Here is a 23,570-nt window from a genome sequence, read left to right on the forward strand (position 1 = left end):
AGCCTTAGAAAGAGTAAAGATTTCTAATGGAAAATCTAAAAGCATTAGATGAAGAAAAAGGGTAAATTTACAAGTTCAGGGCTGGGTTAGGTCTTGGTAAGAATTAAAAGACTATCGTGGATGCTAGTAAGAGCTCCCTAACTTGCAGAACAAATAATGGAGTAGGAACCATAGTTAAACCCTGACTCATGAAATAAACATGAATGGATCACAGTGAAGCAAATCTGGCAATTCTGTTTTATTAAACTGTTGGGGTCCTTGTACTGTTCCTATCTCTCTGTCACTATTTGGTCTTTTTGTCAGAAAGCATCCTACATCTAAGTTTGAAGTTCATGACAGCATTGATCTAGAAGCCTCTTTCCCCAGTGGATAATAATAATAATAATAATAATGTAATAATGTGGCAAAGAAGTACAATTCAATTTATATAACTAACTTATATAACTAAGTTTAAAGAGAAGTTTGGATTAGAAAATAACAATCAACCATGCTCTCCTAGATGGCTGCAGCACCAATCCCAGCTGCAGCTGTCCCCTGCCGCCTCTAGACTAAGAACTGAACAATCCAAGACCACTAATCGCTCTGTTCTCGGTCTTCTGTGAGCAGAGAGTCAGTGACCATCATTCACTAGCTCTCTGCTCTGCCCCTCCAGTGCTCACTGGAGCGCTGGGCTGTGGAGGGGCCAGAAATGGCTGGCTCAGCCTTTCAGCAGCTTGCTGATAAGCTGATCAAGCTGCCAGTCCATGCTTCTGAGTGGATCCCGACTGTAAAGTCGGGATAAATCTAGTGCCTGGACCAGCTGAGTGATGTCAGCTGACAATGGATTTTAGCCAGCTGTCGGCTAAAAATGGGTCACAAGATTGCAGAATGAACTGCACTCCTGTGATCCATAGGTGAAGTAGGGCCAAAAGAGCCAAATCTCCAACTCATTGCAGCCCCAAACTTGCAAGGAACCTCCACCATGCTTCACTGTTGTCTGCAGACAATCATTATTGTACCGTTCTCCAGCCCTTTAGCAAACAAACTGCCTCCTGCTACAGCCAGATATTTAAAATTTTGACTCATCAGAGCACCCGCTGCCATTTTTCTGCACCCCAGTTCCTATGTTTTTGTGCATAGTTGCAGTTGTTAGTCTTGTTTTCACATCAGAGGTATGGCTTTTTGGCCGCAATTCTTCCATTAAGACCAGCTCTGTGCTGATAGTATATAATGAATATAAGTGCAGTGCTAATAATTATAACTGTAACAGTGGCGGCCGGTGCATTGGGGGCGCAGGTGCGCCGCCCCCCCTATCCATGCGTCCGGCCCCCTAATCTACATGCAGGGGTGCCGGACGCATGGAGTTCAAAGGGGTTTTTTTTTTCTTCTGAAGCACGTGGCTTCAGAAAAGGGTGGACCCGGGGCGCAGAGCAGTGCGCCCTGAGCCCACCCATTGTGTGACAATAGCGAATGAAAATTCGCTATTGTCACATGGATCCTCCTCCTGGCCAATCAGGAAGCAGGTCTGAGACCCGTTTCCTGATTGGACGAAAGGCAAACTTTTGCCATTAGCCAAGGAGGAGGAGGACTCGGGAGACGCGGAGGACTGAGGAGAAGCCGCCGCTGCATCAGGTAAGTGCACTGGTCACTCTGCATGCTGGTCACTATGCATTGATGGGGGCATGCTGTGGTCACTTTGCATTGATGGGGGCACGTTGTGGTCACTCTGCATTGGTGGGGGTACGCTGGGGTCACTCTGCATTGAAGGGGGCATGCTGTGGTCACTCTGCATTAAAGGGGGCACGCTGTCATCACTCTGCATTGATGGGGGCACGCTGTGGTCACTCTGCATTGATGGGGGCACGCTGTGGTCACTCTACATTGATTAGGGCACGCTGTGGTCAGTCTGCATTGAAGGGGGCATGATGTGGTCAGTCTGCATTGAAGGGGGCATGCTGTGGTCACTCTGCATTGAAGGGGGCATGCTGTGGTCGCTCTGCATTGAAGGGGGCATGCTGTGGTCACTCTGCATTGAAGGGGGCAAACTGTGGCCACTCTGCATTGAAGGGGGCACACTGTGGTCACTCTGCATTGAAGGGGGCACGCTGTGGTCACTCTGCATTGAAGGGGGCACGCTGTGGTCACTCTGCATTGATGGGGTACTCTGTGGTCACTCTGCATTGATGGGGGCATTCTGTGGTCACTCTGCATTGATGGGGGCACGCTGTGGTCACTCTGCATTGATGGGGGCACACTGTGGTCAGTCTTCATTGAAGGGGGCACACTGTGGTCACTCTGCATTGAAGGGGGCAAGCTGTGGTCACTCTGCATTGAAGGGGACATGCTGTGGTCACTCTGCATTGATGGGGGCAGGCTGTAATCACTGTGCATTGAAGGGGGCATGCTGGTCACTCTGCATTGAAGGGGGCACGCTGTGGTCACTCTGCCTTAAAGGGGGCACACTATACTTTGATTACTGAAGGCCCCTTTCACACTTTTTTTACCTCAAAGTCATGCAATTTTTTGCCGCGTTTTTTGCCGCAAAACCATGCCTATAACATTTTTCTGTTTGCGCCCCCCCCCCCCAAATATTTTGAGCACCAGCCGCCACTGAACTGTAAGAAAACAATTGAACATTCAAACAAAGGAAAAATCATCATATAGTGATCAAAGTATGTATAAAGTCCAAAGAGAGAATCCAAAAATATGTGCAGCAATCAAAAGTCAGATGCCTGGCTCGTTAGCGTTACATTCAGAATGATTCCTCCAGTGACAGACACAGAGTGCCAAAACACCCACCAGACATAAACCAAAAAAGAGTTGTGAAATACAAAGAGTGAAAGACCTTGTGTGTGTTACCAAAGGTTCCTTCACTGTTCTCTCCCCTTAACCATTCAAATGCATTTACCAGATGTTGGAATGAAACAAGCCCTGTGACGTTGTCATTCAGAATGCTGCCTGCTATAATGGTCGTAAGTCTGGTGTTTAAAGCCATTAATTAGCACTCAGTCCACTAAACTTCTTCTGGCCCAAAATAATTTTGTTTCCATCAGCCAATTCCTAGATGTGGCAGCTGCATTAGTTTTCTTTTTTAGGCTTTCTTTGCTTAATGTTCACCTGGTGATCTTGCTGGTAAGTCTGTAGTTTTTCAACAGAATAAGTTCTCCTCAATAATTCCTGAAGAAATAGCAATGGGCCCTGTTGGATGATTTCAGCTGCTTTACCTCCCAGGCTTGAGTTGCAGGTGCTTGGTGCTGATGGCACTACTGGGCATCTTCTAATGTTAAAGGGAAGTAATCATGATATGACCTTCATCTGCATCTTCAAGTTTCCTTGGCCGACCACTGTGTCTAAAGTCCTGAGCATTGCCCAGTTCTTTGTGCTTCTTCAAAAGAGCTTGAACAGCACATCTTAAGGCTCCGTTCACATGTAGGAGTTTTGGGGCGTTTTGGGGGCGTTTTTCTGCTCTAGGATCAGCTCTCAAAACGCCCAACAAGACAACTCCTATTCATTTCAATGGCCCCTGTTCACATTTGAGTGTTTTGACGCCATGAGCAAAACGCCCAACGCTCAAAAAAGTACATGAGCTTCTTTTTGGGCAGATTACAGGCGTTTTCCATTGGTCTCTATTCAATCTAAAAACGCCTGCACAAAAAACGCCTGCAAAAACGCCCATAAAAACGCCTGAAAAAACGCCCATAAAAACGCCTGTAATAGCAAGGCCAAGATGTGAACGTAGCCTTAAACCCCAATCTGCTTTGACATCTTGAGAGAGACCTTACTGATACAGTATAACTACCTTGTGTCTTGTTGCTGTGCTCAGTCTTGGCATGGTGTATGACCTGTGACATGAAACTGTCTTCCACAACCTCACCTTAGCAGCAGAATTTGGCAGTTCCTAGCTTTAAGACCCCTCCACAGCTGTTTCTCTTTCAGTTAAAGTGTACTAAACCCACAATAGTAAAATCCGACTGTAAATGCAATAAAGCTTGCAATAAATGCTTGTTATACTCCCTGTGGAAACCAAGGGTATAGATCCTTGGGGGTACTCTGCATTTGCTTGGTTTGGTGTGTATTGCTAGAGAGTTTTTTTTTTTTTTTGGGGGAGGGGGGGGTGCATGTGATCAGCACAGGGCCAATCAGCACTGTCCAGACAGAGGGTCAGGGGTCATGCAGCCTCATAGGACAGAATAGAATGAAAACTCCTCCTACAAGCTTTAACCAATGCTTGGCCAGGCACTGATAGAAGTCACAAGACTGCTATATACTGCTGATAAGAAAAGGTATTTAGTAGTTTATATTTACTAAAATAAATTCATTTCCCTGTTCTGTGTACTGTAGGAGACCAGATATAGTGAATGCAGGGTCCTGGGTTTAGTAACACTTTAATGGCTGTGTTTCAACCTACATATGAAGCTGATGATCATCAACACCTGCTTGGTATAACTGGTTAATCATACATCTGACTCTAATCCTCCAAAATTGACTTTGTGCAAGTGTACAAAGTGTGCAAGTGTAAGAACTGATTGTGGTTTGAAGCCAAAGGGTTGGCACACCAAATATTGATTCAATTTAGATTTTCCTTCTGTTTGCTCACTTTGCATTTTGTAAATTGATCGAAATAAACATTTAAAATACTGTATATATATATTTTTAAAGCATTCTTACTTTACAGCATTTCTTCCTATCTACCTAAAACATTTGCACAGTACTGTACATCATTCATCACATACACTAAGTGAGCTTGCAGCTCAATATTATTCTTGATGCGCAAATGTTACATTAATATTACAATATTGAATTATGCAACTCACCAGCACAGGCTGTTTTAGTACGAGCATACTTGCCAACTGTTCCTGATTTGCAAGAGTGTCTGTGTTAAACATTTATGCTTTATAACTTGTGACTAAGAAACTGGATATTAAAAACTGGAAGACATGTAATGTCTCTGCTATCCATAGCCACCAACCAGGTTCCATGTCAACTTTTTTAGAAAAGGAGAGAAAATATCTAGCATATTGCTATGTGCAGCACCTTCATCTTGCCTCTTATCCGAAACGAATTAAGTTTAATGACTTTTCCACATCCATGACTTTTTGACCACTGATGTATCAGTATCTCAAATATTTTGTAAATATTTTATTATATCTTTTCATGTGACAACACTGAAGAAATGACACATTGCTACAATGTAAAGTAGTGAGTGTACAGTGTAAATTTGCTGTCCCCTCAAAATAACTCAACACACAGCCATTAATTAACTAAGTGAAAATATCCCAATTTGGGCCCAATTAGCCATCCCCTCCCCCTGGGTGTCAAGTGACTCGTTAGTGTTACAAGGTCTCAGGTGTGAATGAGGAGCAGGTGTGTTAAATTTGGTGTTATCGCTCTCACTCTGACCATACTGGTCAATGGAGGTTCAAAATGGCACCCCATGGCAAAGAACTCTCTGAGGATCTGAAAAAAAAGAATTGTTACTCTACATAGAGATGGCCTAGGATATAAGAAGATTGCCAAGACCCTGAAACTGAGCTGCAGCACAGTGGCTAAGACCATACAGCGGTTTAACAGAACAGGCCTCGCCATGGTTGACCAAAGAAGCTGAGTGCACATGCTCAGCATCATATCCAGAGGTTGTCTTGGGGAATTAGATGTATAAGTGCTGCCAGCATTGCTGCAGAGGTTGAAGGGGTGGGAGGTACACACGCTGCATCAAATTGGTCTGCATGGCTGTCCTTACAGAAGGAAGCCTCTTCAAAAGATGATGCACAAGAAAGCCCACAAACAGTTTGCTGAAGACAAGCAGGCATGGATTACTGGAACCATGTCCTGTGGTCCAACAAGACTAAGATAAATGTATTTGGTTCAGATGGTGTCAAGCGTGTGTGGCAGCAAGCAGGTGAGGAGTACAAAGACAAGTGTGTCTTGCCTACAGTCAAGCCTGGTGGTGGGAGTGTCATGGTCTGGGGCTGCTTGAGTGCTGCAGGCATTGTGGAGCTATAGTTTATTGGGGGAACCATGAATGCCAACATGTACTGTGACATACTAAAGCAGAGCATAATCCCCTCTCTTCAGAAACTGGGCCGCAGAGCAGTATTCCAACATGATAGCGACCCCAAACACACCTCCAAAAAGACCACTGTCTTGCTAAAGAAGCTGAGGGTAAAGGTGATGGACTGGCCAAGCATGTCTCCAAATCTAAACCCTATTGAGCATCTGTGGGGCATCCTCAAACAGAAGGTGGAGGAGCGCAAGGTCTCTAACATCCACCAGCTCCGTGATGTCGTCATAGAGGAGTGGAAGAGGACTCTAGTGGCAACCTGTGAAGCTCTGGTGAACTCCATGCCCAAGAGGGTTAGGGCAGTGCTGGAAAATAATGGTGGCTACACAAAATATTGACACTTTGGGCCCAATTTGGACATTGTCACTTAGGGGTGTACTCACTTTTGTTGCCAGCGGTGTAGACATTAATGGCTGCGTGTTGAGTTATTTTGAGGGAACAGCAAATTTACACTGTTATACAAGCCGTACTCTCACTACTTTACTTTAGTAAAATATTTACAAAAATGTGAGGGGTGTACTCACTTTTGTGAGATACTGTATGCATTGTTGATTTTATTTTTTGCATTATCATTCATGTGAAAGATATGTTTAAATTCAAATAAAATGGCATATTTAGAAGTGAGGTCATGAAGAAGATGGGTGAAAATTGATATGTTGGTGCACAAATGTATCCATCAATTTTTAAGCATAGCAAGGGTTCCGGTACATTATTTCCTTGTGCTAAATAATCTTGGCATGAGGCTCTTAATGCTTGGTGCATAAAGAATAACTCCTGTCTCTGATCCTGCACTAATTGTTACCCTCCAACTGTCTTCAGTTCAGCCTCATCATAACCCTCACCCCCAGCTCTCACTCTATCATAAATGTACTTCTAAAACCTTTAGGTGCTGTTTGGAGAACCAACATATGGCAGTCTGTGTAATAAATGTTAGCCCTCTGCATCTAGAGGGGAACCAAAACCCCAGTGATGGTATTGTGCAAAAGAACAAACAACAAAAGATTCCTCTTAATCCAGCTCTGGGGGATGGTGGCTACAAACCACTTGAGGCATACCTCGGAAAAGTCATAAAAATGTCTAGGCCACGATTTGTGATTAAAAGATTTATTGTGAAATCAAAGTCAAAGGATTCCAAGAATAGAAAGGATTACATCTTGGCTGACAGACAATCAATGTTACACATCATGCTTGATTATAAACCTCGATCTCACCCAAACCTTGGAAGGCTGACTCAGGCATATTAGGGCCGCTGCTGGGGGCGGCCAAAAGGCGTGTAGGCGCCAGATATAATCAAGCATGATGTTTAACATTGATTGTCTGTCAGACATATTTAAATTTTTTATTTTTTTCATTCTTGGAATCCTTTGACTTTGATTTCACAATAAATCGTTTAATCACAAATCGTGGCATAGACATTTTTATGACTTTTGCGGTATGTCCGATGTGGTTTGTAGCCATCATCCCCCAGCGCTGAATAAAGAGGAATCTTTTGTTGTTTGATCTTCCTCACTTTAACATGAAACCTAACACTAACTCTAATATTATCCCTCCCTTAACACTAAACCCAGCTAGGATCTCTTCTATGCTAAAATAACACAGAGCCTGTGCCAAGATCATACCGCACTCAGATCTTAGTGCAATAGTAAACCTTTCTTAAAGTGAACTTGTGCCCAGATCCTGAACACTACATTACGTACATATTCTATACAGGCAATGAAAGCATTTTAACAAGCCCTCATTCATCTCTGCATCTATAGGCATTGTGGTGAATTTAAACTTGTACTAAATTCTTGGCATTTTTAACCTTAAAGTGACATTATATCTTCAGTGCTATCAATCTTTGCATTGAGGCGGGACAGATGTCGTGCACATCACTGTATTAGGATTGAGCTCGGGTAAGTATAAGGGGGCTGGAGAAACACATGCAGCAGAGAAGGTTTTTTCCCTTAAAAAAAAAAAGTGCTTCTTTTTAATGGAATTAAATAATTATAGACTTTTATGGAGTTAAGTTTTTTGTTTCTTTTCCAATTGTTTGGCACATTTAAAGTCCCCCCCCCCCCCCTTCCCTGGTGAGTAGAGGGGGTTAGCTGTTTCCCCTTACTGAGGTGCAGCTTTCTCTCTTTTTTGGGGGATATATTGCTCTTTGGGATGGTACCACAATGTGGAGGCATCTAATTTAATGCTCTGATTGCACACAAAAATTATAAATTGTTTCTTGAGCTGGCCATACATAGTTCGTTTTTTGTTCAAACGGACTTGAAAAATCATTTGCTAGAACATTCTTCCTGCCAATATTGAGTCAACTAGTTTTGTACATAAGCTCTTCAAATTTTGTCCTGACCTGCTACTTGAATGGAATTACATACATATTAAACAGGGTTCGTTAATTTCAATATGTACGATTTTTCCTGAATGGACACCACATTCACAGTTAGAATTTTGTTCTTTTGAGAAAAATTGTCCATTACTAAGGTCAAAAAATCTAATGTCATTTCAACCCCACTAGCCATTAAAAAATCGAATGGACATTTTCAAACAAAATTCTAGTGCTGTATGGCTAGCGGAACTAGTGGAACTTTACCCAAACTTGATAAAAAAAGAATGTTCTTTAACAAGGAACATACATTCCACATCAATAATTATGCTACCAAAATAGGTGTGTGCGGTAAATTGTCTCCAGCATTGCTCATGTTTCTTCTTGCTGGAGGCTGACATTTTGCTGAAGCCCAGAGCTCCTGAACAGCAGTAAATCATAAAGCGGAACTGAACCCATCAATTTAATGGTTTCAAAAATCAGTTACATTCCTGGAATGCTGGAATTGCTAACTGTCACATTTGTTTGTGTCCTCAACCAAACTGTCAAACCATCAAATGGCTGGTGTCATAACTGTTCACGTGTGCAGCACCATGACAGTTGCAGATCAAACAGAAGCAGCTTCATTGGCTGTAAAGGATAGGAGAGTTTAATTCTGCTTCATGGCTGTCAGCAGATCGGCCTCTACAAACTTGGCAGTACCTAAAAATGCCTAAAATGGAAGAGCAACTGAGCATGTGTAGAGCAGGGTGATACAGTGTATTACTGGATATTAAACAGTATGGACACTTACTTTTTATGTTTTACATAAAACATGTTTTTACATGTTTTGCTATACCTGCAAAAGGGTAGAGCAGGACTCAATTTTCTGACTAAACTTCCACTTTAGGCTGGATTCACATATACTGCAGCCGCGGCTCACAGCAGGGGGTCTGGTGTGTCCCTGTTCACCAATTCAGGTACGAATCAGGTTTCTGCTTATTTTTGCACCTGATTCAGAGCCAAAGACGCACAGGACCCTTTCCAAATGCAGACCGCGGCCACCCCGGAGGTGTCTGAATCAGCTGTTGAGAATATGTTGATCAGTACTAATGTATAATTTGTATATTATGTTAATAGTATAATGTTCTTAGTCTGGAGTCTGGACACAGGCACACTTTAGGTATACATGTATGGCTGATATGTAACATATGGCATGCATCATCTTATGGAAGGAGAAAAGCATGCAAGTCATTATATAGGTTTTTAGCAGCACAACAATAAACTCATTTATCATTACATCAAATATTTTTTTATTATTTTATTTTTGGAAATTAACTTTAAATGTTCAAGTTCAAAATAATGTTCTTGGGTAATTTAATGTCTGGCCTACTGGAAAATTGTAAGCAATCTTTTAATGAATGAAAGGTGACACCTTTTCTGTAAATACAGAATTGTATTTTTTCATGATGTAATCACAAACTGTCAAACTAAATGGATACATTATTACAATTTAATATTCTATATAACCTCAGATTAATCTGAGGCTTAATTCTGCTTTAGATTTCGGTAAACTAAATGAGAATAATTTTTGTTATGTTTCACGTATAAACACTGTCATACCAAGGTCAAGGTAATTGTAACAATGTTGCAATATTTATCCTGTATATTTAGGATATAAACTTAGATATACTGTATTTTTCACATGATGTGTATGAAAGCTATGTAATGCATAAGTGTAAAACCTGCATGTATTTAATACCTCCCATAACACTACTCCCCCTCTCAATTTCTTTACCAGCTCTTCTTTCCTGAAGGACAGAACCATGTTTGTTTAGGCCAGTGATGGCAAACCTTGGCACTCCAGATGTTTTGGAACTACTCTTCCCATGATGCTCATGCACTCTGCAGTGTAGCTGAGCATCATGGGAAATGTAGTTCCAAAACATCTGGGGTGCCAAGGTTTGCCATCACTGGTTTAGGCACTATCCAGGGTCACCATCTACTTCATGGGCTGGGATGCTGGCTCAGAGATGACACAGTCAAGTGATTTTTGCTATCGGTGCAGTTCTTGACTGTGTTCACAAATCTTGTGCCCAGATATAGATTCTCACCATGTTACTATCTACAAAAGTTACAATTCATCGGCTTCATGAACTGATGTAACTCTTCACCGATGACTTCTCTTTCTGGCTTCCTTACTTTCTCTCTTCTGAAATTCCAACTATCATTCTTGGTAACCTGAACATCCTTGTGAATACTAACACCTTGGCTATCTCTCAACTTCACAACCTAACCTCATCTTTTAACCTCACACAATGGACACACACTCCTACTCAATCTAATGGCAACAACCTTGACCTTGTAGTTTTGTATCTCTGTGTCAAGAGCTTACCAGCCCCTACTGACTACTGCATGCACCCAGTGGCCTTTCACTGCCTATATATATATATATATATATATATATATATATATATATACACATACACACACACACACACTATATTACCAAAAGTATTGGGACACATGCCTTTCCACACACATGAACTTTAATGGCATCCAGTCCCACAGTTGATGCTGTTATAGCTGCAAAGGGGGTGGGGGGCAACTTAATATTGAAACGTACGGACTAAGACTGGGCTGCCATTAAAGCTCATGTGCTTGTAAAGTTCATGCACTTGTAAAGGCAGGCGTCTCAATACTTTTGTTGCTATAGTGTGTGTGTGTATATATATATATATATATATATATATATATATTTTTTTTTTTTTTTTAATCTATGTACAATGTGGTTTCCTCATACCGCACAGGAACCCCACTACAAACAAACTTTAGATGCATGCAAAAGTCACATTGAAAGAAATGTCACTCTGAAGCTTAAAAGAATGAACATATACTGTACCTACTACATAAGTAAGGGTGGTATCTGTGACACATAAAAAAGAATAATCCAAAGGCACTATATTAGTAATCAAATAAATGATTAATGCAATATATAAATTTGATAACATAATTATTAGTCCCTGTGTCGAGAGGGTTTGGTCTAGAGTCTATGGGCAATTTAAAAATGCAGCATGCTTTGAAAATAATTTACTACTAAGTGTAGCTGGCTTTCTTTCGACCTATTTTAAAGTGGAGTTCCACCCTAAAATGTAACTTCCATCCATCTTCTTGCTCCGGGTCACCTGAAAAACAAATGGATAATCGCAATTTTTTTTTTTTTTTACTTACCTTGTTTTAGAAGATAGTATACTTACCTTACTTCCTCTTCCTCCCTCGGTGGCCACTGCAAGTCGTCACTTCCTGGCTTGCAATGATTCCTGGGAGCTGAACGTCATCGCTCCCAGGAATCAATGCGCCTGCACCGGCCCCAACGTCAGTTCTGGTGCAGGCGCCGTCATACCTTGCTAAACAGCTTCTGGGCATGCCCAGAAGCTGTGCAGGGATGACGCTGCAGCCCTGGAAGTGACGGCGGGGCCGGTGCAGTGCATCGTGGGACCGAAGAGGACGGTACAGGACGGAAGAGGATGCAGAAGAGGATCATGCTGGCTTCAAGCTGCCCACACCTGAGATGGCAGCGCTGGACAATACATTTTCAAGGTAAGTATTTCTTCTTGCAGGTAAGTGCAACCCGGGACAGTTCAGAGGCTATCCATTGTGGAATGCACTAGCCCTGACTGTCCCGGGGGTATTTTTATGTATTTTTTTTGGTTTTAGGTGGAACTCCGCTTTAGGCTGCCTTTGCATTCCCACAGATGTGTATATGGAGAGGAGCAGAACTGTAAACAACAGTCCATGGACACAGGTCCTTATAATGTTAGTTCATTAAACAAGAATTATTTTTACTATGTTTATTATCTAACCACTTGCCAACTGCCGCACGACTATTTATTGCGGCAGTCAGCCTCTGCTGGGCAAAGCGACGTAGACCTACATCGCTTGCCCACAAACCTGTAGGGGTCGAGCGCGCACCGCCGGCGGCGCGCTCCCGCCCCTGGTCGTTCCCTGCCTAGCCAGCGCGTGTGACCGGCGGCTCCGATGTCCGCCGGCCACTCGCGATCTTCCACAGGAGAGGGAGAAAGACAGACGGCTGATGTAAACACAGCCGTCTGTCATTCTCCCTGATGTAATGACAGAGGCTATGCAATCCTGCTATGTAGGATCGTATGTCTCTGTGATTACTTCACTAGCCACGCCCCCTAACAGTTAGAATCACACCCCTAGGGACACACTTAACCCCTTGATCACCAATAAAGTTAACCCCTTCCCTGCCAGTGTCATTTTTACAGTAACAGTGCATATTTATAGCACTGATTACAGTAGTAATGTCACTGGTACCCCCAAAAGTGTCAAAAATGTCAGTCAGGGGTCCGATCTGTCCGCCAAAATGTCACAGTCCTGCAAAAAAAAAAAAAATCGCAGATCGCCGCCATTACTAGTTAAAAAAAAAACCATTAAATCACCCAATTAGTCTGAATCCTTTGTAAGCTTCAATTTAGGCTTACTCTGGATGGTTTCTCCTACTCCCAAAAGCCGAGTGAAGTAGTTCTAAAGGTTGCTGCTGAGGATGGAGCGAATAAAGTGAGCAGATTGCTTTGATTTGTATGGGCAAAGCACAGGTTACGTTTAAACTCTTTATTTTTCAAAGACTGCTAATAAGTTTCTTCACTCTTACTAAAAGAGGAAGTAAAGTCTGGAAAAAAAAATTTCTTTTTTTTTTACCTGCAAAGTAAATGCATAATGTGCTAGTATGCAATGCATTCTAGCACATAATGTGACACTTACCTGCAAACGAAGCCCGCGTTGTCCCCACTGGAGACCGCATCCATCTTCCCCCATCTTCCTTCTGGGTCTGCCGACTCTGGCTGTGCTACTGGCCAAAGTCGCGTGACGTCACTCCCATGCATGTGCGGGGAAGCCGCTGGTCACGGCACAGGGCTCTGAAGAAATGGCACAGACGGCCGTTCCTTCAAAGGGCATGTGCCGATGCCGTCATCGGCTGCAGGCATTGTAAATATCTCCTATACGGTGCAAGTTTAGGAGATATTTACAGTACCTATAGGTAAGCCTTATTTTAGGCTTACCTATAGGTACAAACATTATGGGGGGGGGGGGGTTTACAACCACCATAATACTTCATAGAACCTCCCCATTGACACCAGCTAAAAACTTTATTGAATTAACCTTTCCATACAAATCACTGCACAAATTCGTAATATAGTGTATTGAGCTGATGCCTAGAACGTGCTCCCTAGAGGGGCATATCACTGCAGAAGGTAGGAGTAGATACTGTCAGTTAACACCTCCAGCTATTATTTTTATCCCATGAGATCCTAATTTAAAAAGAAAAATTGTTTTTCTATTTGTTATATTAGTATCACCACTGATAGCGTTCATCAATGTGCACTGCATACGTCACCTCTGCAGTTATACAGGGCAATAACCAATGTTCAGCACCGCTACATCAATTAAAAAAATGTGTATGAGCCCCAACCTAGATTAGTCTAAATTTCACTAAAAGGCATCTCAGCAACAGTAATAGTTTGGCTGTGTCTTCATACTTGGTACAGTGATTTTTACATGATAGACAGTAATACACAAAAGGTTATTATACATGTAGAGTGTTAATCAGAAGAGCATAGTCATTTGTTCAGTCTATGGGAGCTCATAATGTGATATCTGATGTTTTACTTACCTTCTATTGAATTAAAGTCATACCCATTGGCGCTGTGCAGTGCTGGGTACATGTTGAATAGATTTGCTACAAAAGCTAAGTTCAGTTTAGGGTTTCCTGAAGCCACATCTGATGGTGACACAAACTGCCGGCACCCAAGTTTGTCTGCTTGGTTCAACATGTAATTGGCTCGCTTTATATCATTAGGTTCCTGTCAAAAAGACAAAGACAGACAAGTACAGAATATCTATAGGAAAACAATGTAACTATTACTTCTGATAGAATGGGTAAGGCAGTTTACAGTAATCTAATTTTCTCAAATCAGACATTCAAAAGGTTTATATTTTGGGTCCTGAAATTTGTTAAACTTCTTTAACTAAAAAAGTGAGTAAACATTTTTAGCCAATTTAAACTGGGGCCTTTTCACTGTTAATAAAATAGCTTTCTTATTTTTTGTTTCTCTTTTCCCTTATTCTTTCAACAGAAATATGATAAGCATTCATGACGTAAAGTGCATCTGTGCCATTCTTAACAAACAACAAAAGAGCATTAACCACTTGACCTCTGGAAGATTCACCCCTCTTCATGACCAGGCCATTTTTTGCGACATGGCACTGCGTTACTTTAACTGACAATTGCGCTGTCCTGAGACACTGTCCTTTTTTTTTAACCACAAATAGAGCTTTCTTTTGCTGGTATTTGATCACCTCTGCTGTTTATATTTTTTGCGTTATAAACAAAAAAAAGACTGACAATTTTGAAAAAATGTACTTTCTGCAATAAAGCACATCCAATAAAAATAAAAAATGATAAAAAAAATACAATTTCTTCATCCATTTAGTCCAATTTGTATTCTGCTACATTTTTTTTAGTAAAAAAAAATCCCAATAAGAGTATATTATTTGGTTTGCGCAAAAGTTATAGCGTCTACAAAATATGGGATATTTTTAATTCATTTTTATTTGGCGGTGATCAGCGACTTATATTGGGACTTCAATATTACACTTTTGACACTTTTTGGGGACCAGTGACACTAATGCAGTGATCACTGCCAAAAAAAAAAAAACATGCACTGTCATTGTACTAATGACACTGGCTGGGAACGGGTTAACATCAGGAGCAACCAAAGGGTAAGTGTGTGCCTAGCTAGTGTTTTCTTACTGTGGGGGAGGTGCTTGTACTAGAAGAAGGCATGGATCAGTGCCCCTGCTTTGCTAAGACACAGGTCTTGTTTACCTAGGCAGATCGGCGTTCTGCCTTTGTACCGAAGCATTGGTGGGTGCCGGCAGACATCAAGTCCACTGTACCTGCCGATCAGCTCCCGCTGTGTATAATCACAGCAGGCCGCCAGTGGCGCGTGTGCGCACCTCAGACCTGGAAGTGCAGGATCACGTACTAGGTACGTGATTCTGCGCAGCAGAGCCACCTTGCTGAATATGTAATTTATACGGTCGGCTAGCGGTTAAAAAAGCCATACCTGACCTCTCTAGATGCAAGTTCTTTGATGTAATTAAATCTCAAAGATCCTCAAAGGTCACAACAAATACTCTAAAGTCAGGTTTCAGTTGGTTTCTAACAGCTTAGGTTTTAAATTAAAAGGCAAACATTCTTCAAAGATTCTGGTGCAATAGAAAGTAATAGGAAATTAGCTAAGATTTCTGAACTTATACCCAAAGCTACAGGTTTACTTTAAACTTGTTTATGTTACTGCTACATTACTGATGTAATCTCTGAGAATATTTGAAATTGTTAATCCTAAAATGCAGCTAGTTAAAGTTGAAACACACCTGGACAATGCAAACAAGTGCAAAAATACTTAAGCAAAAGTTACTTTCAGCTAAAAACACATCTTTAAATAATTGTTAAAAAGTAATGGGCAGCTGAAGTTATTGTTATTGCAAGAGTAAATCTTGGATCCATACCCTTCCACTTCTCAACCTCATTATTGGCTCTTTTTTGCGCTGGCTGGCTTCACTGAATAATAGAAAGACTCGCAAAGTGGTAGAAATGGAGCGCAGCTCAGCCAACAGGGTTTTTCTAAATTTGCATATAACTTCAGCTGCCTATATTTCTGAATCTGTCCATTATTTTGATGTTTATTAAATTAAGAAACATAAAGTGTGAACTTACATTAAACCCGGCAAAGTCTATGAAAACATCATTCTTGGGGGCAATCTCTCTTAGCAAATGGAAGTATGCTTTAGAATCCTTAAAATAAAATAAATACATTTGGATTAGTATGTCAGTATCACAATGAGTTAACTATAAGACACTGATTTTTTTAAGGTAGCGATGTTTAAATTTGTCTGTGTTCACCTGCATGGTAGGGGGGACCAAAGAGGAGAGCAAAGTGCAGCTAGGTGGCTGCTATAAGGTGTTTTGGAGGCCAAATGGCAGTTTTAAAGGAGTAAAATGATCTGTCTGCAAGTGCTGAACCTTTAAAGACCTGTAGATGACCATGCAGTTTGTGCTTTAGGCACTCCTGACCCCTGTGCTCTGTACATTAGATATTATCAGACCTCTGCACTCTGTGTTACGCAATACCAACTTCTATACTTTGTATATTAGACATTCCTGACCCCTGCACCCTGTGCCTTACCCACTAATAAGCCCTGCACTCTGTACATTACATACACCCGACACCTGCACTTTATACATTACATACTTCTAAACCTGTACTCTGTACATAGGCTTAAGTTTTAAGCCTCTTCCCCTATTGATGCAATTTTGCCTCATATACCACTTCAAATTCTCCTCTGGGTGTCCAAGAGGGAGTCCTGCTAGATAATCTATACAGGGGGAGAGGTGAACTTGGAATCACTGTATCAGCAGTCTGATTTGGCCTCTCCCACTGGCAAGAATAAAGTGCAGGGAGCAATCTGAAAAAGTAGAGGTTATTGATGGGACCCACTAGCAAGATAGAATGCTGGTGGGAGCCCACAGAAAGAGCCATCAGGGAGCAAGTGGCCAGCAGTACAGGAGAATCTGGGTGGAGAGAGAGGACTGCAGCAGAGAGTGCTATGTATAAAACAGGGCGAGGCATGAGGAGCTTGAATCAGGGAAAGCAGTTGGGCAGGAAAAAAACAAACCACCTGGAAAAAGCAGCAGAGCCTGAAGACACACCAAGGCAAAGCAGCTCTGTATGTGCACAGCCTGTACACCCCAATTAGCAAGCATCCTGCAGTTCAGCCTAAAATATAAAGAAGAGCCCTCTGTAAACAGCGTGACTTCTTTAGAAACCATACACTAAAAACTCCATGTTTACTATTTGCTTCACTAACAGATGTGTCTGCTGAGGGCACTGTATAAACTGTATGTAGCATCAGCTGCATACTGCGCTATGTTCCAGCAGCAGGATGGGGACTTCCTGTTCTGCTTTAGGAACAAAATTGGGTTGGGTTTAGTGCTCCTCAGCCATTCACAGGAAGCCTTGTATTTTATCAATGAATACAATGCTTCTTCTGATTAACTAAGGGGGCAGATAACGTCGTAGTCTCCACCTCAGGCAATAAAAGGAAGCTTTGCATTTATTGATATAATATAATGCGTCTTGTAAATGGCTGAGCAGACTTTGTTCTGGAACATGGTGCTGTATACTGCATGTAGCTGATGCTTAATACAGTTTATACAGCACTTACAGTGAGTGGATCAATTAGTTAAAAGAGAAGTGCCAGAATCTAAAACAATAAACATTCATACTCCCCCAGATGGCTGAGCTGCAGCTGTCTGCCACCACCTCTACACTGAGAACTGCACGATCAAAGACTGCTGATCAGTTCTCAGGTCCAGTCTGAACACAGAGCAGTGACAGTCAGCCACCATTCTGTGTTCTGCTCCTCCAGAGCTCACAGGAGTGCTGGGCTGTGGAAGGGGTAGGATTAGCTGGCTCAGGCTCTCAGCAGTCAACATTATAGTCAGGATCCCTGCAGAGCCTGGACTGGCTCTGTGATGTCAGCCAACAGTGAACTTTAGTCCACTGTCTGCTGAATCTGGGTCACAAGAGTGCAGAACTAAGTGCACTTCTGTGTCCAACAGGAGAAGTAACGCCAAAAGAGCATTGGTCATATTTTTCCTTTAAGGAAATAGTTAATTCAGACTTGCTTGGCTCAAATGAACTATTTAAAGGCACCGTAGAGTTATGTTTTAACCCCTCCACTGTGTTATCGGAATAGTGGGCCTGCTCTTCCACCTCCATCCAGCCTACAGGATTGGCCATCAGAGGATGGACTGCTGAGCCAGAGGACCACATAGACATCAGGTTTGAGAGGGTGGCCCAGAGCACTGGTGGCTGCCTTCTGCTTGGTGAGCACAGAGTTTGTGAGATTGCTCACCGTCAGGAGGACATCGTCAGCATCAGTGTGATGAGAGGCCTTCGGCCACCCTTATTTGCTTTATACTTGTTTGCTGCCACCAGTAGAGTTCTTTCTGCTGGAGGAAGATTTATGTAAATGTAGTTTATCACTAATCCCCCTCCCTGTGTGAGCCCCGCTGTGTGCTAAGGCCCCCTACAAGAGGACTGGTGGTCCCCCCCTATCAGCAGCTCTGCTTATGGTGGCGTGTTTTTATAAGTCTGGAGTAGGTAGTTTGAGGGACCACAGAACGAATGGACTCTAATGTCAGGATGAAGATTAATGGAGAAAGTTAACAGCAAAGACAGGTACCACTTCTAATGAGAAAAGGCTCAGAGAGGATACCATTTAATGTAGCAGATGCAGACCGGAAGGAAAGAGAGAATTTATCCAGTGATGCATTTGAGGGAAGAGTCTGAGTAATGCACATAAAGGTCTCATTGATTTTATCGAAGGCCTTTTCAGCATCCATGGGGAGCAGAAAGGTATATGTTCAGGCTTAGATAAAGGGCTAAGTGGATCACATTTAAAACACAGATCATGCTGTCTCTGGCATCCCTTGTTGGCATAAACCCTACTTGGTCCCAGTGGATGATTTTCTGGAGATTAGGGATTTATCTGTAGGCTACAATCTTGGCAAAGAGTTTTAGGTCAATGTTTAAAAGGGAGATTGGCTGATAGTTGGCACAAAGTAGCACATCTTTACTCTTATCAGGAATGACCAAAATATGTGCCATTAAGGGAGAGGGATGTAGATCTTGATTCTGGTGAAGGAAGTAGAAAGCCGCTCTGAAATGAGGAGTCAAAAGATGTTGAAATTATTAAGTTAATACCCATCAGGGCCGGGAGCCTTCCCGATTATAGTGGTTTTGATTGCAAGGAGGAGTTCTGATGGGTGTATTGGGTCTTCAAAAGCCTGAGAATTACAAAGTACTTTCATCCAGATATAGTAAACCTGATCTAGTGAGATATTTCCTGATTCAGCCAATATGCATGTGCAAAGGAGTGGAGGGCCTATCTGGATGAAGATTGTATAGCTTTGTGTAGTAATCCCCAAACGCCGCTGCTACTTCTCAGAGAAGGGCGGACTTGGATCCAGTGGAAGTGTAGATAGTGAGTACAATGGTTTTCGCTCTTTGTTCTCGGAGGATGTGAGCTAAAGACAAACATTTTTTAATGTAATCCAACTATGTTTGTTAAAAGCAAATGTGCCGCGTAAGTGCTGATAAATGAACCAGAGGTGTTCGATAAGATCATAGTAGTATAGTAAATCTTTACCCTGAGTGTTTTCAACTGAAAGTAGTGCACACCGCCTTAGCCATCTTGTACAGCTTCCTGGACATCCTAAAACCCGTGGCACCCTTAGTTGGAAATGTGATTAAAAGTATGGCAGAATGTTAAGGCAGCCTATACATTGATCTACTTTTTTTTTTTTTCAACCAGTGGGTTGAATGAAAAAAAACTTATACCATTCCCCCATCCACATATTTGATGTGGATGGGGGAATCATCCTACTGTGGTATTGTATTCTGACTGGCTGGTTGTATACAAGTTGAACAACTTGTGTACAACCAGCCTTGCCCATACATAGATCGAAATTCAGCCAGTCCGTGCTGAACCATACAATTTTGATCCATGTATGGTCAGCCTAAGTCTTGTAGTTCCTCACCAGCAGGAAGTCTAGAAACAATAAATGCAACAATGATTAGCTCCGCAGTAGTTGTAAGTGGAATTAGAGAAAAAAACTAGAAGCAGGTACTCATGGTTTCTTTAGCTAAAGGTGTAGGAAAAAGGCGAACAATGCTGTGTCAGCTGAAAGTCTGAGGGAGGAATGGAGTAATATGCGGCAACTATTAGGCTGTGTACACATCTGGCAATTTTAGATCACGGGCAGAATCCCTGTGATCCCCAATTGCATTGCAATCATGGTTCAATGGGACTTATTATCTGCAGAACAGGGGTGTGGCCATGGGCGCGAAATTCGCGCCCAGTATGGCCAACCTGTTCATGGCCAAGTGGGAGGAGGATGTCGTCTGGGGTGTACCTAGGCCATACATCGACGACATCCTCTTCCTATGGGATGGCACAAGGGAGTCCTTGGGTCAGTTCATGGACACCCTTAACAATAACCAAAGGGGCATTAATTTGACCTATGAGTCGAGTAGTGAAGAAATTCACTTTCTCGACCTAAGGATTCGTATAGAGGAGGGTCAGATTGTCACCTCTACCTTTTTCAAACCGACTGACAGGAACGGATTCATAGATACCACAAGTTGCCATCACAAGGCGTGGTTGGAGTCCGTTCCTGTCAGTCAGTTTTTGCGCTTAAAGCGCAATTGTACACGGAGGGAGGACTTCCTGTTGGAGGCTTCCATTTTGAAGGACAGATTCCGTGAAAAGGGTTATGATGAGTCCCTTTTGACACAAGCTATGCTTAAGGCTGATTCTATGCCTAGAAGTGATCTCTTGCAGCCAAAAAAGAGAGACTCATCGAAATCTTTTGATTTCGCTTTTTTCTCAACATACTCAACCCAACACTTCTCTGTGAAAAATATCTTGCGCCGTCACTGGCACATCCTTAAAAACGATGGAGTGTTGGGCTCTCTCTTACCTCCACAGCCTCAAGTCATATATCGGGGTGTTCCCCCCTTGAGATTACAGATAGCCCCCAACATCAGGGACCCCCCTAAAAAGGTCTCATTTTTTCAACAGATGGGAGGATTTTACAAATGTAGGAGGTGTTCTGTCTGTAAATTAAATGTGGAAAAGAGGAGGCGCGTGGACACTTTTAGATCCGAAATCACGGGTCAGGATTATACCATCAAGCCATTTATAACATGTACCACAAGATATGTGGTGTATTTGGTGAGATGTCCATGCGGCCTTGACTATGTTGGCCGCACTATCCGAGAGCTTCATGTGAGGCTCAAGGAGCATGTGGCCAACATAGTCAAGGGCTTCCCGAAGCATAACCTGTCAAGGCATTACGCTGAGTGTCATAATAAAGATCCCAGTGGAACCCTATTTTTGGGTATTGATTGCTTCTCAGGCCACTGGAGGGGAAGCCATATGACAAGGGGGGTCTCGAAGCTCGAGACCAATTGGATATATAGGCTAAGATCTTATATACCCTTGGGCCTTAATGTAGAATGGGATTTAAATGCCCATATTAACAACTCATAATTTCTATCCTTTTGTGCAATTTGATTTTAAAAGGTTTTAACATGTTTTATGTGATGTTTTTATGATTGTTATAAAATAATTGTTTGCATGATTTTAATTGTCACTTGCTGATCAGATATTATTGATATTTTAATGTAATTCCCTAGCCTTTATTTTAGGTGTCATTGCTGTCTTCACCGGTAGGTGGCGCTGTCTCCTCGGGCTGCGCTTATCAAACATATAGTGGATATTTTTATCCTACGATTTGAATTGTCCCGCTTGTATTATATAGTTTGGGGCATGTGATATATGGAGAACATCCCTATTTTTATCAATATTGGGGGCGCTTTTTTGGATTTATTTTTTCCATCCTCCCTTGGTGTTTTTTTCCATTTCTTCCTTCTTCCTGTCCGGGTGGTTCCGGACTGTGGAGCGCATATCCGGTTTCCGGTATTGCGCACTTCCGGCCTTCTCTCCTCCGTCATTAGAAAAGGCACGATCGTAGCTGGCAGCCACACCCCTTGACAACGACTGTTTCAGTCGAAACGTGCGTCGGGTGGCGTGCTAAGCGACGTGTGCTGCAGCGAGGAGGAAACAGAGCGGCCATATACCGAGCGCTTGACAGCAGGATGCCTAGGAATTGGCAGGGAGATTCTGATTTTACATGTGAGGATTTCTTCTGAACCCTGTAAGTGGCTCTTTTTGGTGGGAATAAATTCTTGTAAAGCAGTCTGCGCTATGTGATATTTTCTCTTTTCCATATTATACACACACCATATCTGAGCCTGTACCTATGAACTGGATATCTGAGTGAGAAGTCTCTGATCCTTCATTCATGCGCATTTGATCTCTGTTGTGGGGATCAAGGACATCTGGTAAGGAGTGGTGGTGTTTTTGAGTGCTCTTCTGGTGGTGGTTTACTCTGGATTTGCCTCTACAAGAGTGAAGATACATTTACATCTGCATGGACTGCTTTCCCATCTTTTTTGTTATATTTTAGGGTTTAGCGCCACATTTAGTGTTTTATGTCATTGCAATCATGGCAAACCACATTGCGTGAAGCTTGTTGCCCAACAAAAACTCTTGCATAAAGTTGCAGCAAAACCGCACCACCTTTAGGTGCCATTAAAAATGAATGCCACTCAGACATGTGTGGGCCATTTTTCCACTACTAAAGTGGGATAATGGGCAGAACCACAGTGATTCTGCCTGCGATCCCAAATCGCCAGATGTGAACAGGTTTTGGATAGCTGACAGTAAATTAGCAGTAGTTAGAGGTGTAGGAGAAGGCTGGGGTAGGGTGTTACAGCATTTGTTGCCACATTAGCTAAAGTCTGAGAGATGAAAAGCTGTACGTTAAAGAGAATGAAAGAACAGCTAGGTAAGATTTTTAATGTTACAGTAGCTGTATGTAACAAGAAGAAAGAATACCATGCTGCAATTCACAGTTCATAAGAAGCTACAGTTATAGTTTGTAATGTTGCTTCCTTTTCCTTTTACAAGCATCAGTAAGAAGGTCAGATGGATAAGTAAGAAATGGGGCTTTCAATTTAATGCAGGACATACGTGGGCAAAAAAAAAAAGGAGAAATGGGAGCAGAGTGACCGCTGGACATAAATGAAAACCTTACAAACATAATACATATATTATATAATATATATACACAGTAAATTTGCAGAATATGTTATTTTTTACAGGTATAGTATATGCGTGTGTTGGCTTCCCTATTTTTGATAATCATATACTGTAGTTTGCTTTTGTCATACTTTTCCTACAATGAGTACTTGCCCCCATCAATAACATGACCATTAAACAAAGTTAGATGTTAAGGAAATGTAGTTAGATCTAGACACACCTTAATGTCACTGCTGAAATTGTTTATATTTGCCCACTGGGCATTGGTCAGGTGGTAGTTCACCCAGCGCAGCAGGAGCTCCTCGGGGGACAATTTCATCAAATCTTCCAGTGTCTCTCCATCTTTTAGTAATGCAATGAGAGCTAGAAAAGGACAACAACTCACATTGTTACACAGCACTTTATTACCCTCATTCA

General features: G+C 42.1%; 1 protein-coding gene across 2 annotated transcripts in view; it reads right to left on the reverse strand.

Annotated features, from left to right (window-relative positions):
• The window catches only part of PLS1 (plastin 1), a 200,169-nt gene that overhangs the window by 31,505 nt on the left and 145,094 nt on the right, over positions 1-23,570 (reverse strand). For both annotated transcript variants that reach the window (XM_082252256.1, XM_082252257.1), the window contains exons 8-10: positions 23,374-23,516; positions 16,138-16,215; positions 14,029-14,218 (exon numbers count right to left, since the gene is read on the reverse strand). In XM_082252256.1, the coding sequence (XP_082108382.1) occupies positions 14,029-14,218; positions 16,138-16,215; positions 23,374-23,516 (411 nt within the window). The remainder of the gene's footprint in view (positions 1-14,028; positions 14,219-16,137; positions 16,216-23,373; positions 23,517-23,570) is intronic.

Source organism: Pelophylax lessonae (genome assembly GCF_965119305.1).
Source record: "Pelophylax lessonae genome assembly, chromosome: 3".
NCBI lineage: Eukaryota > Metazoa > Chordata > Amphibia > Anura > Ranidae > Pelophylax > Pelophylax lessonae.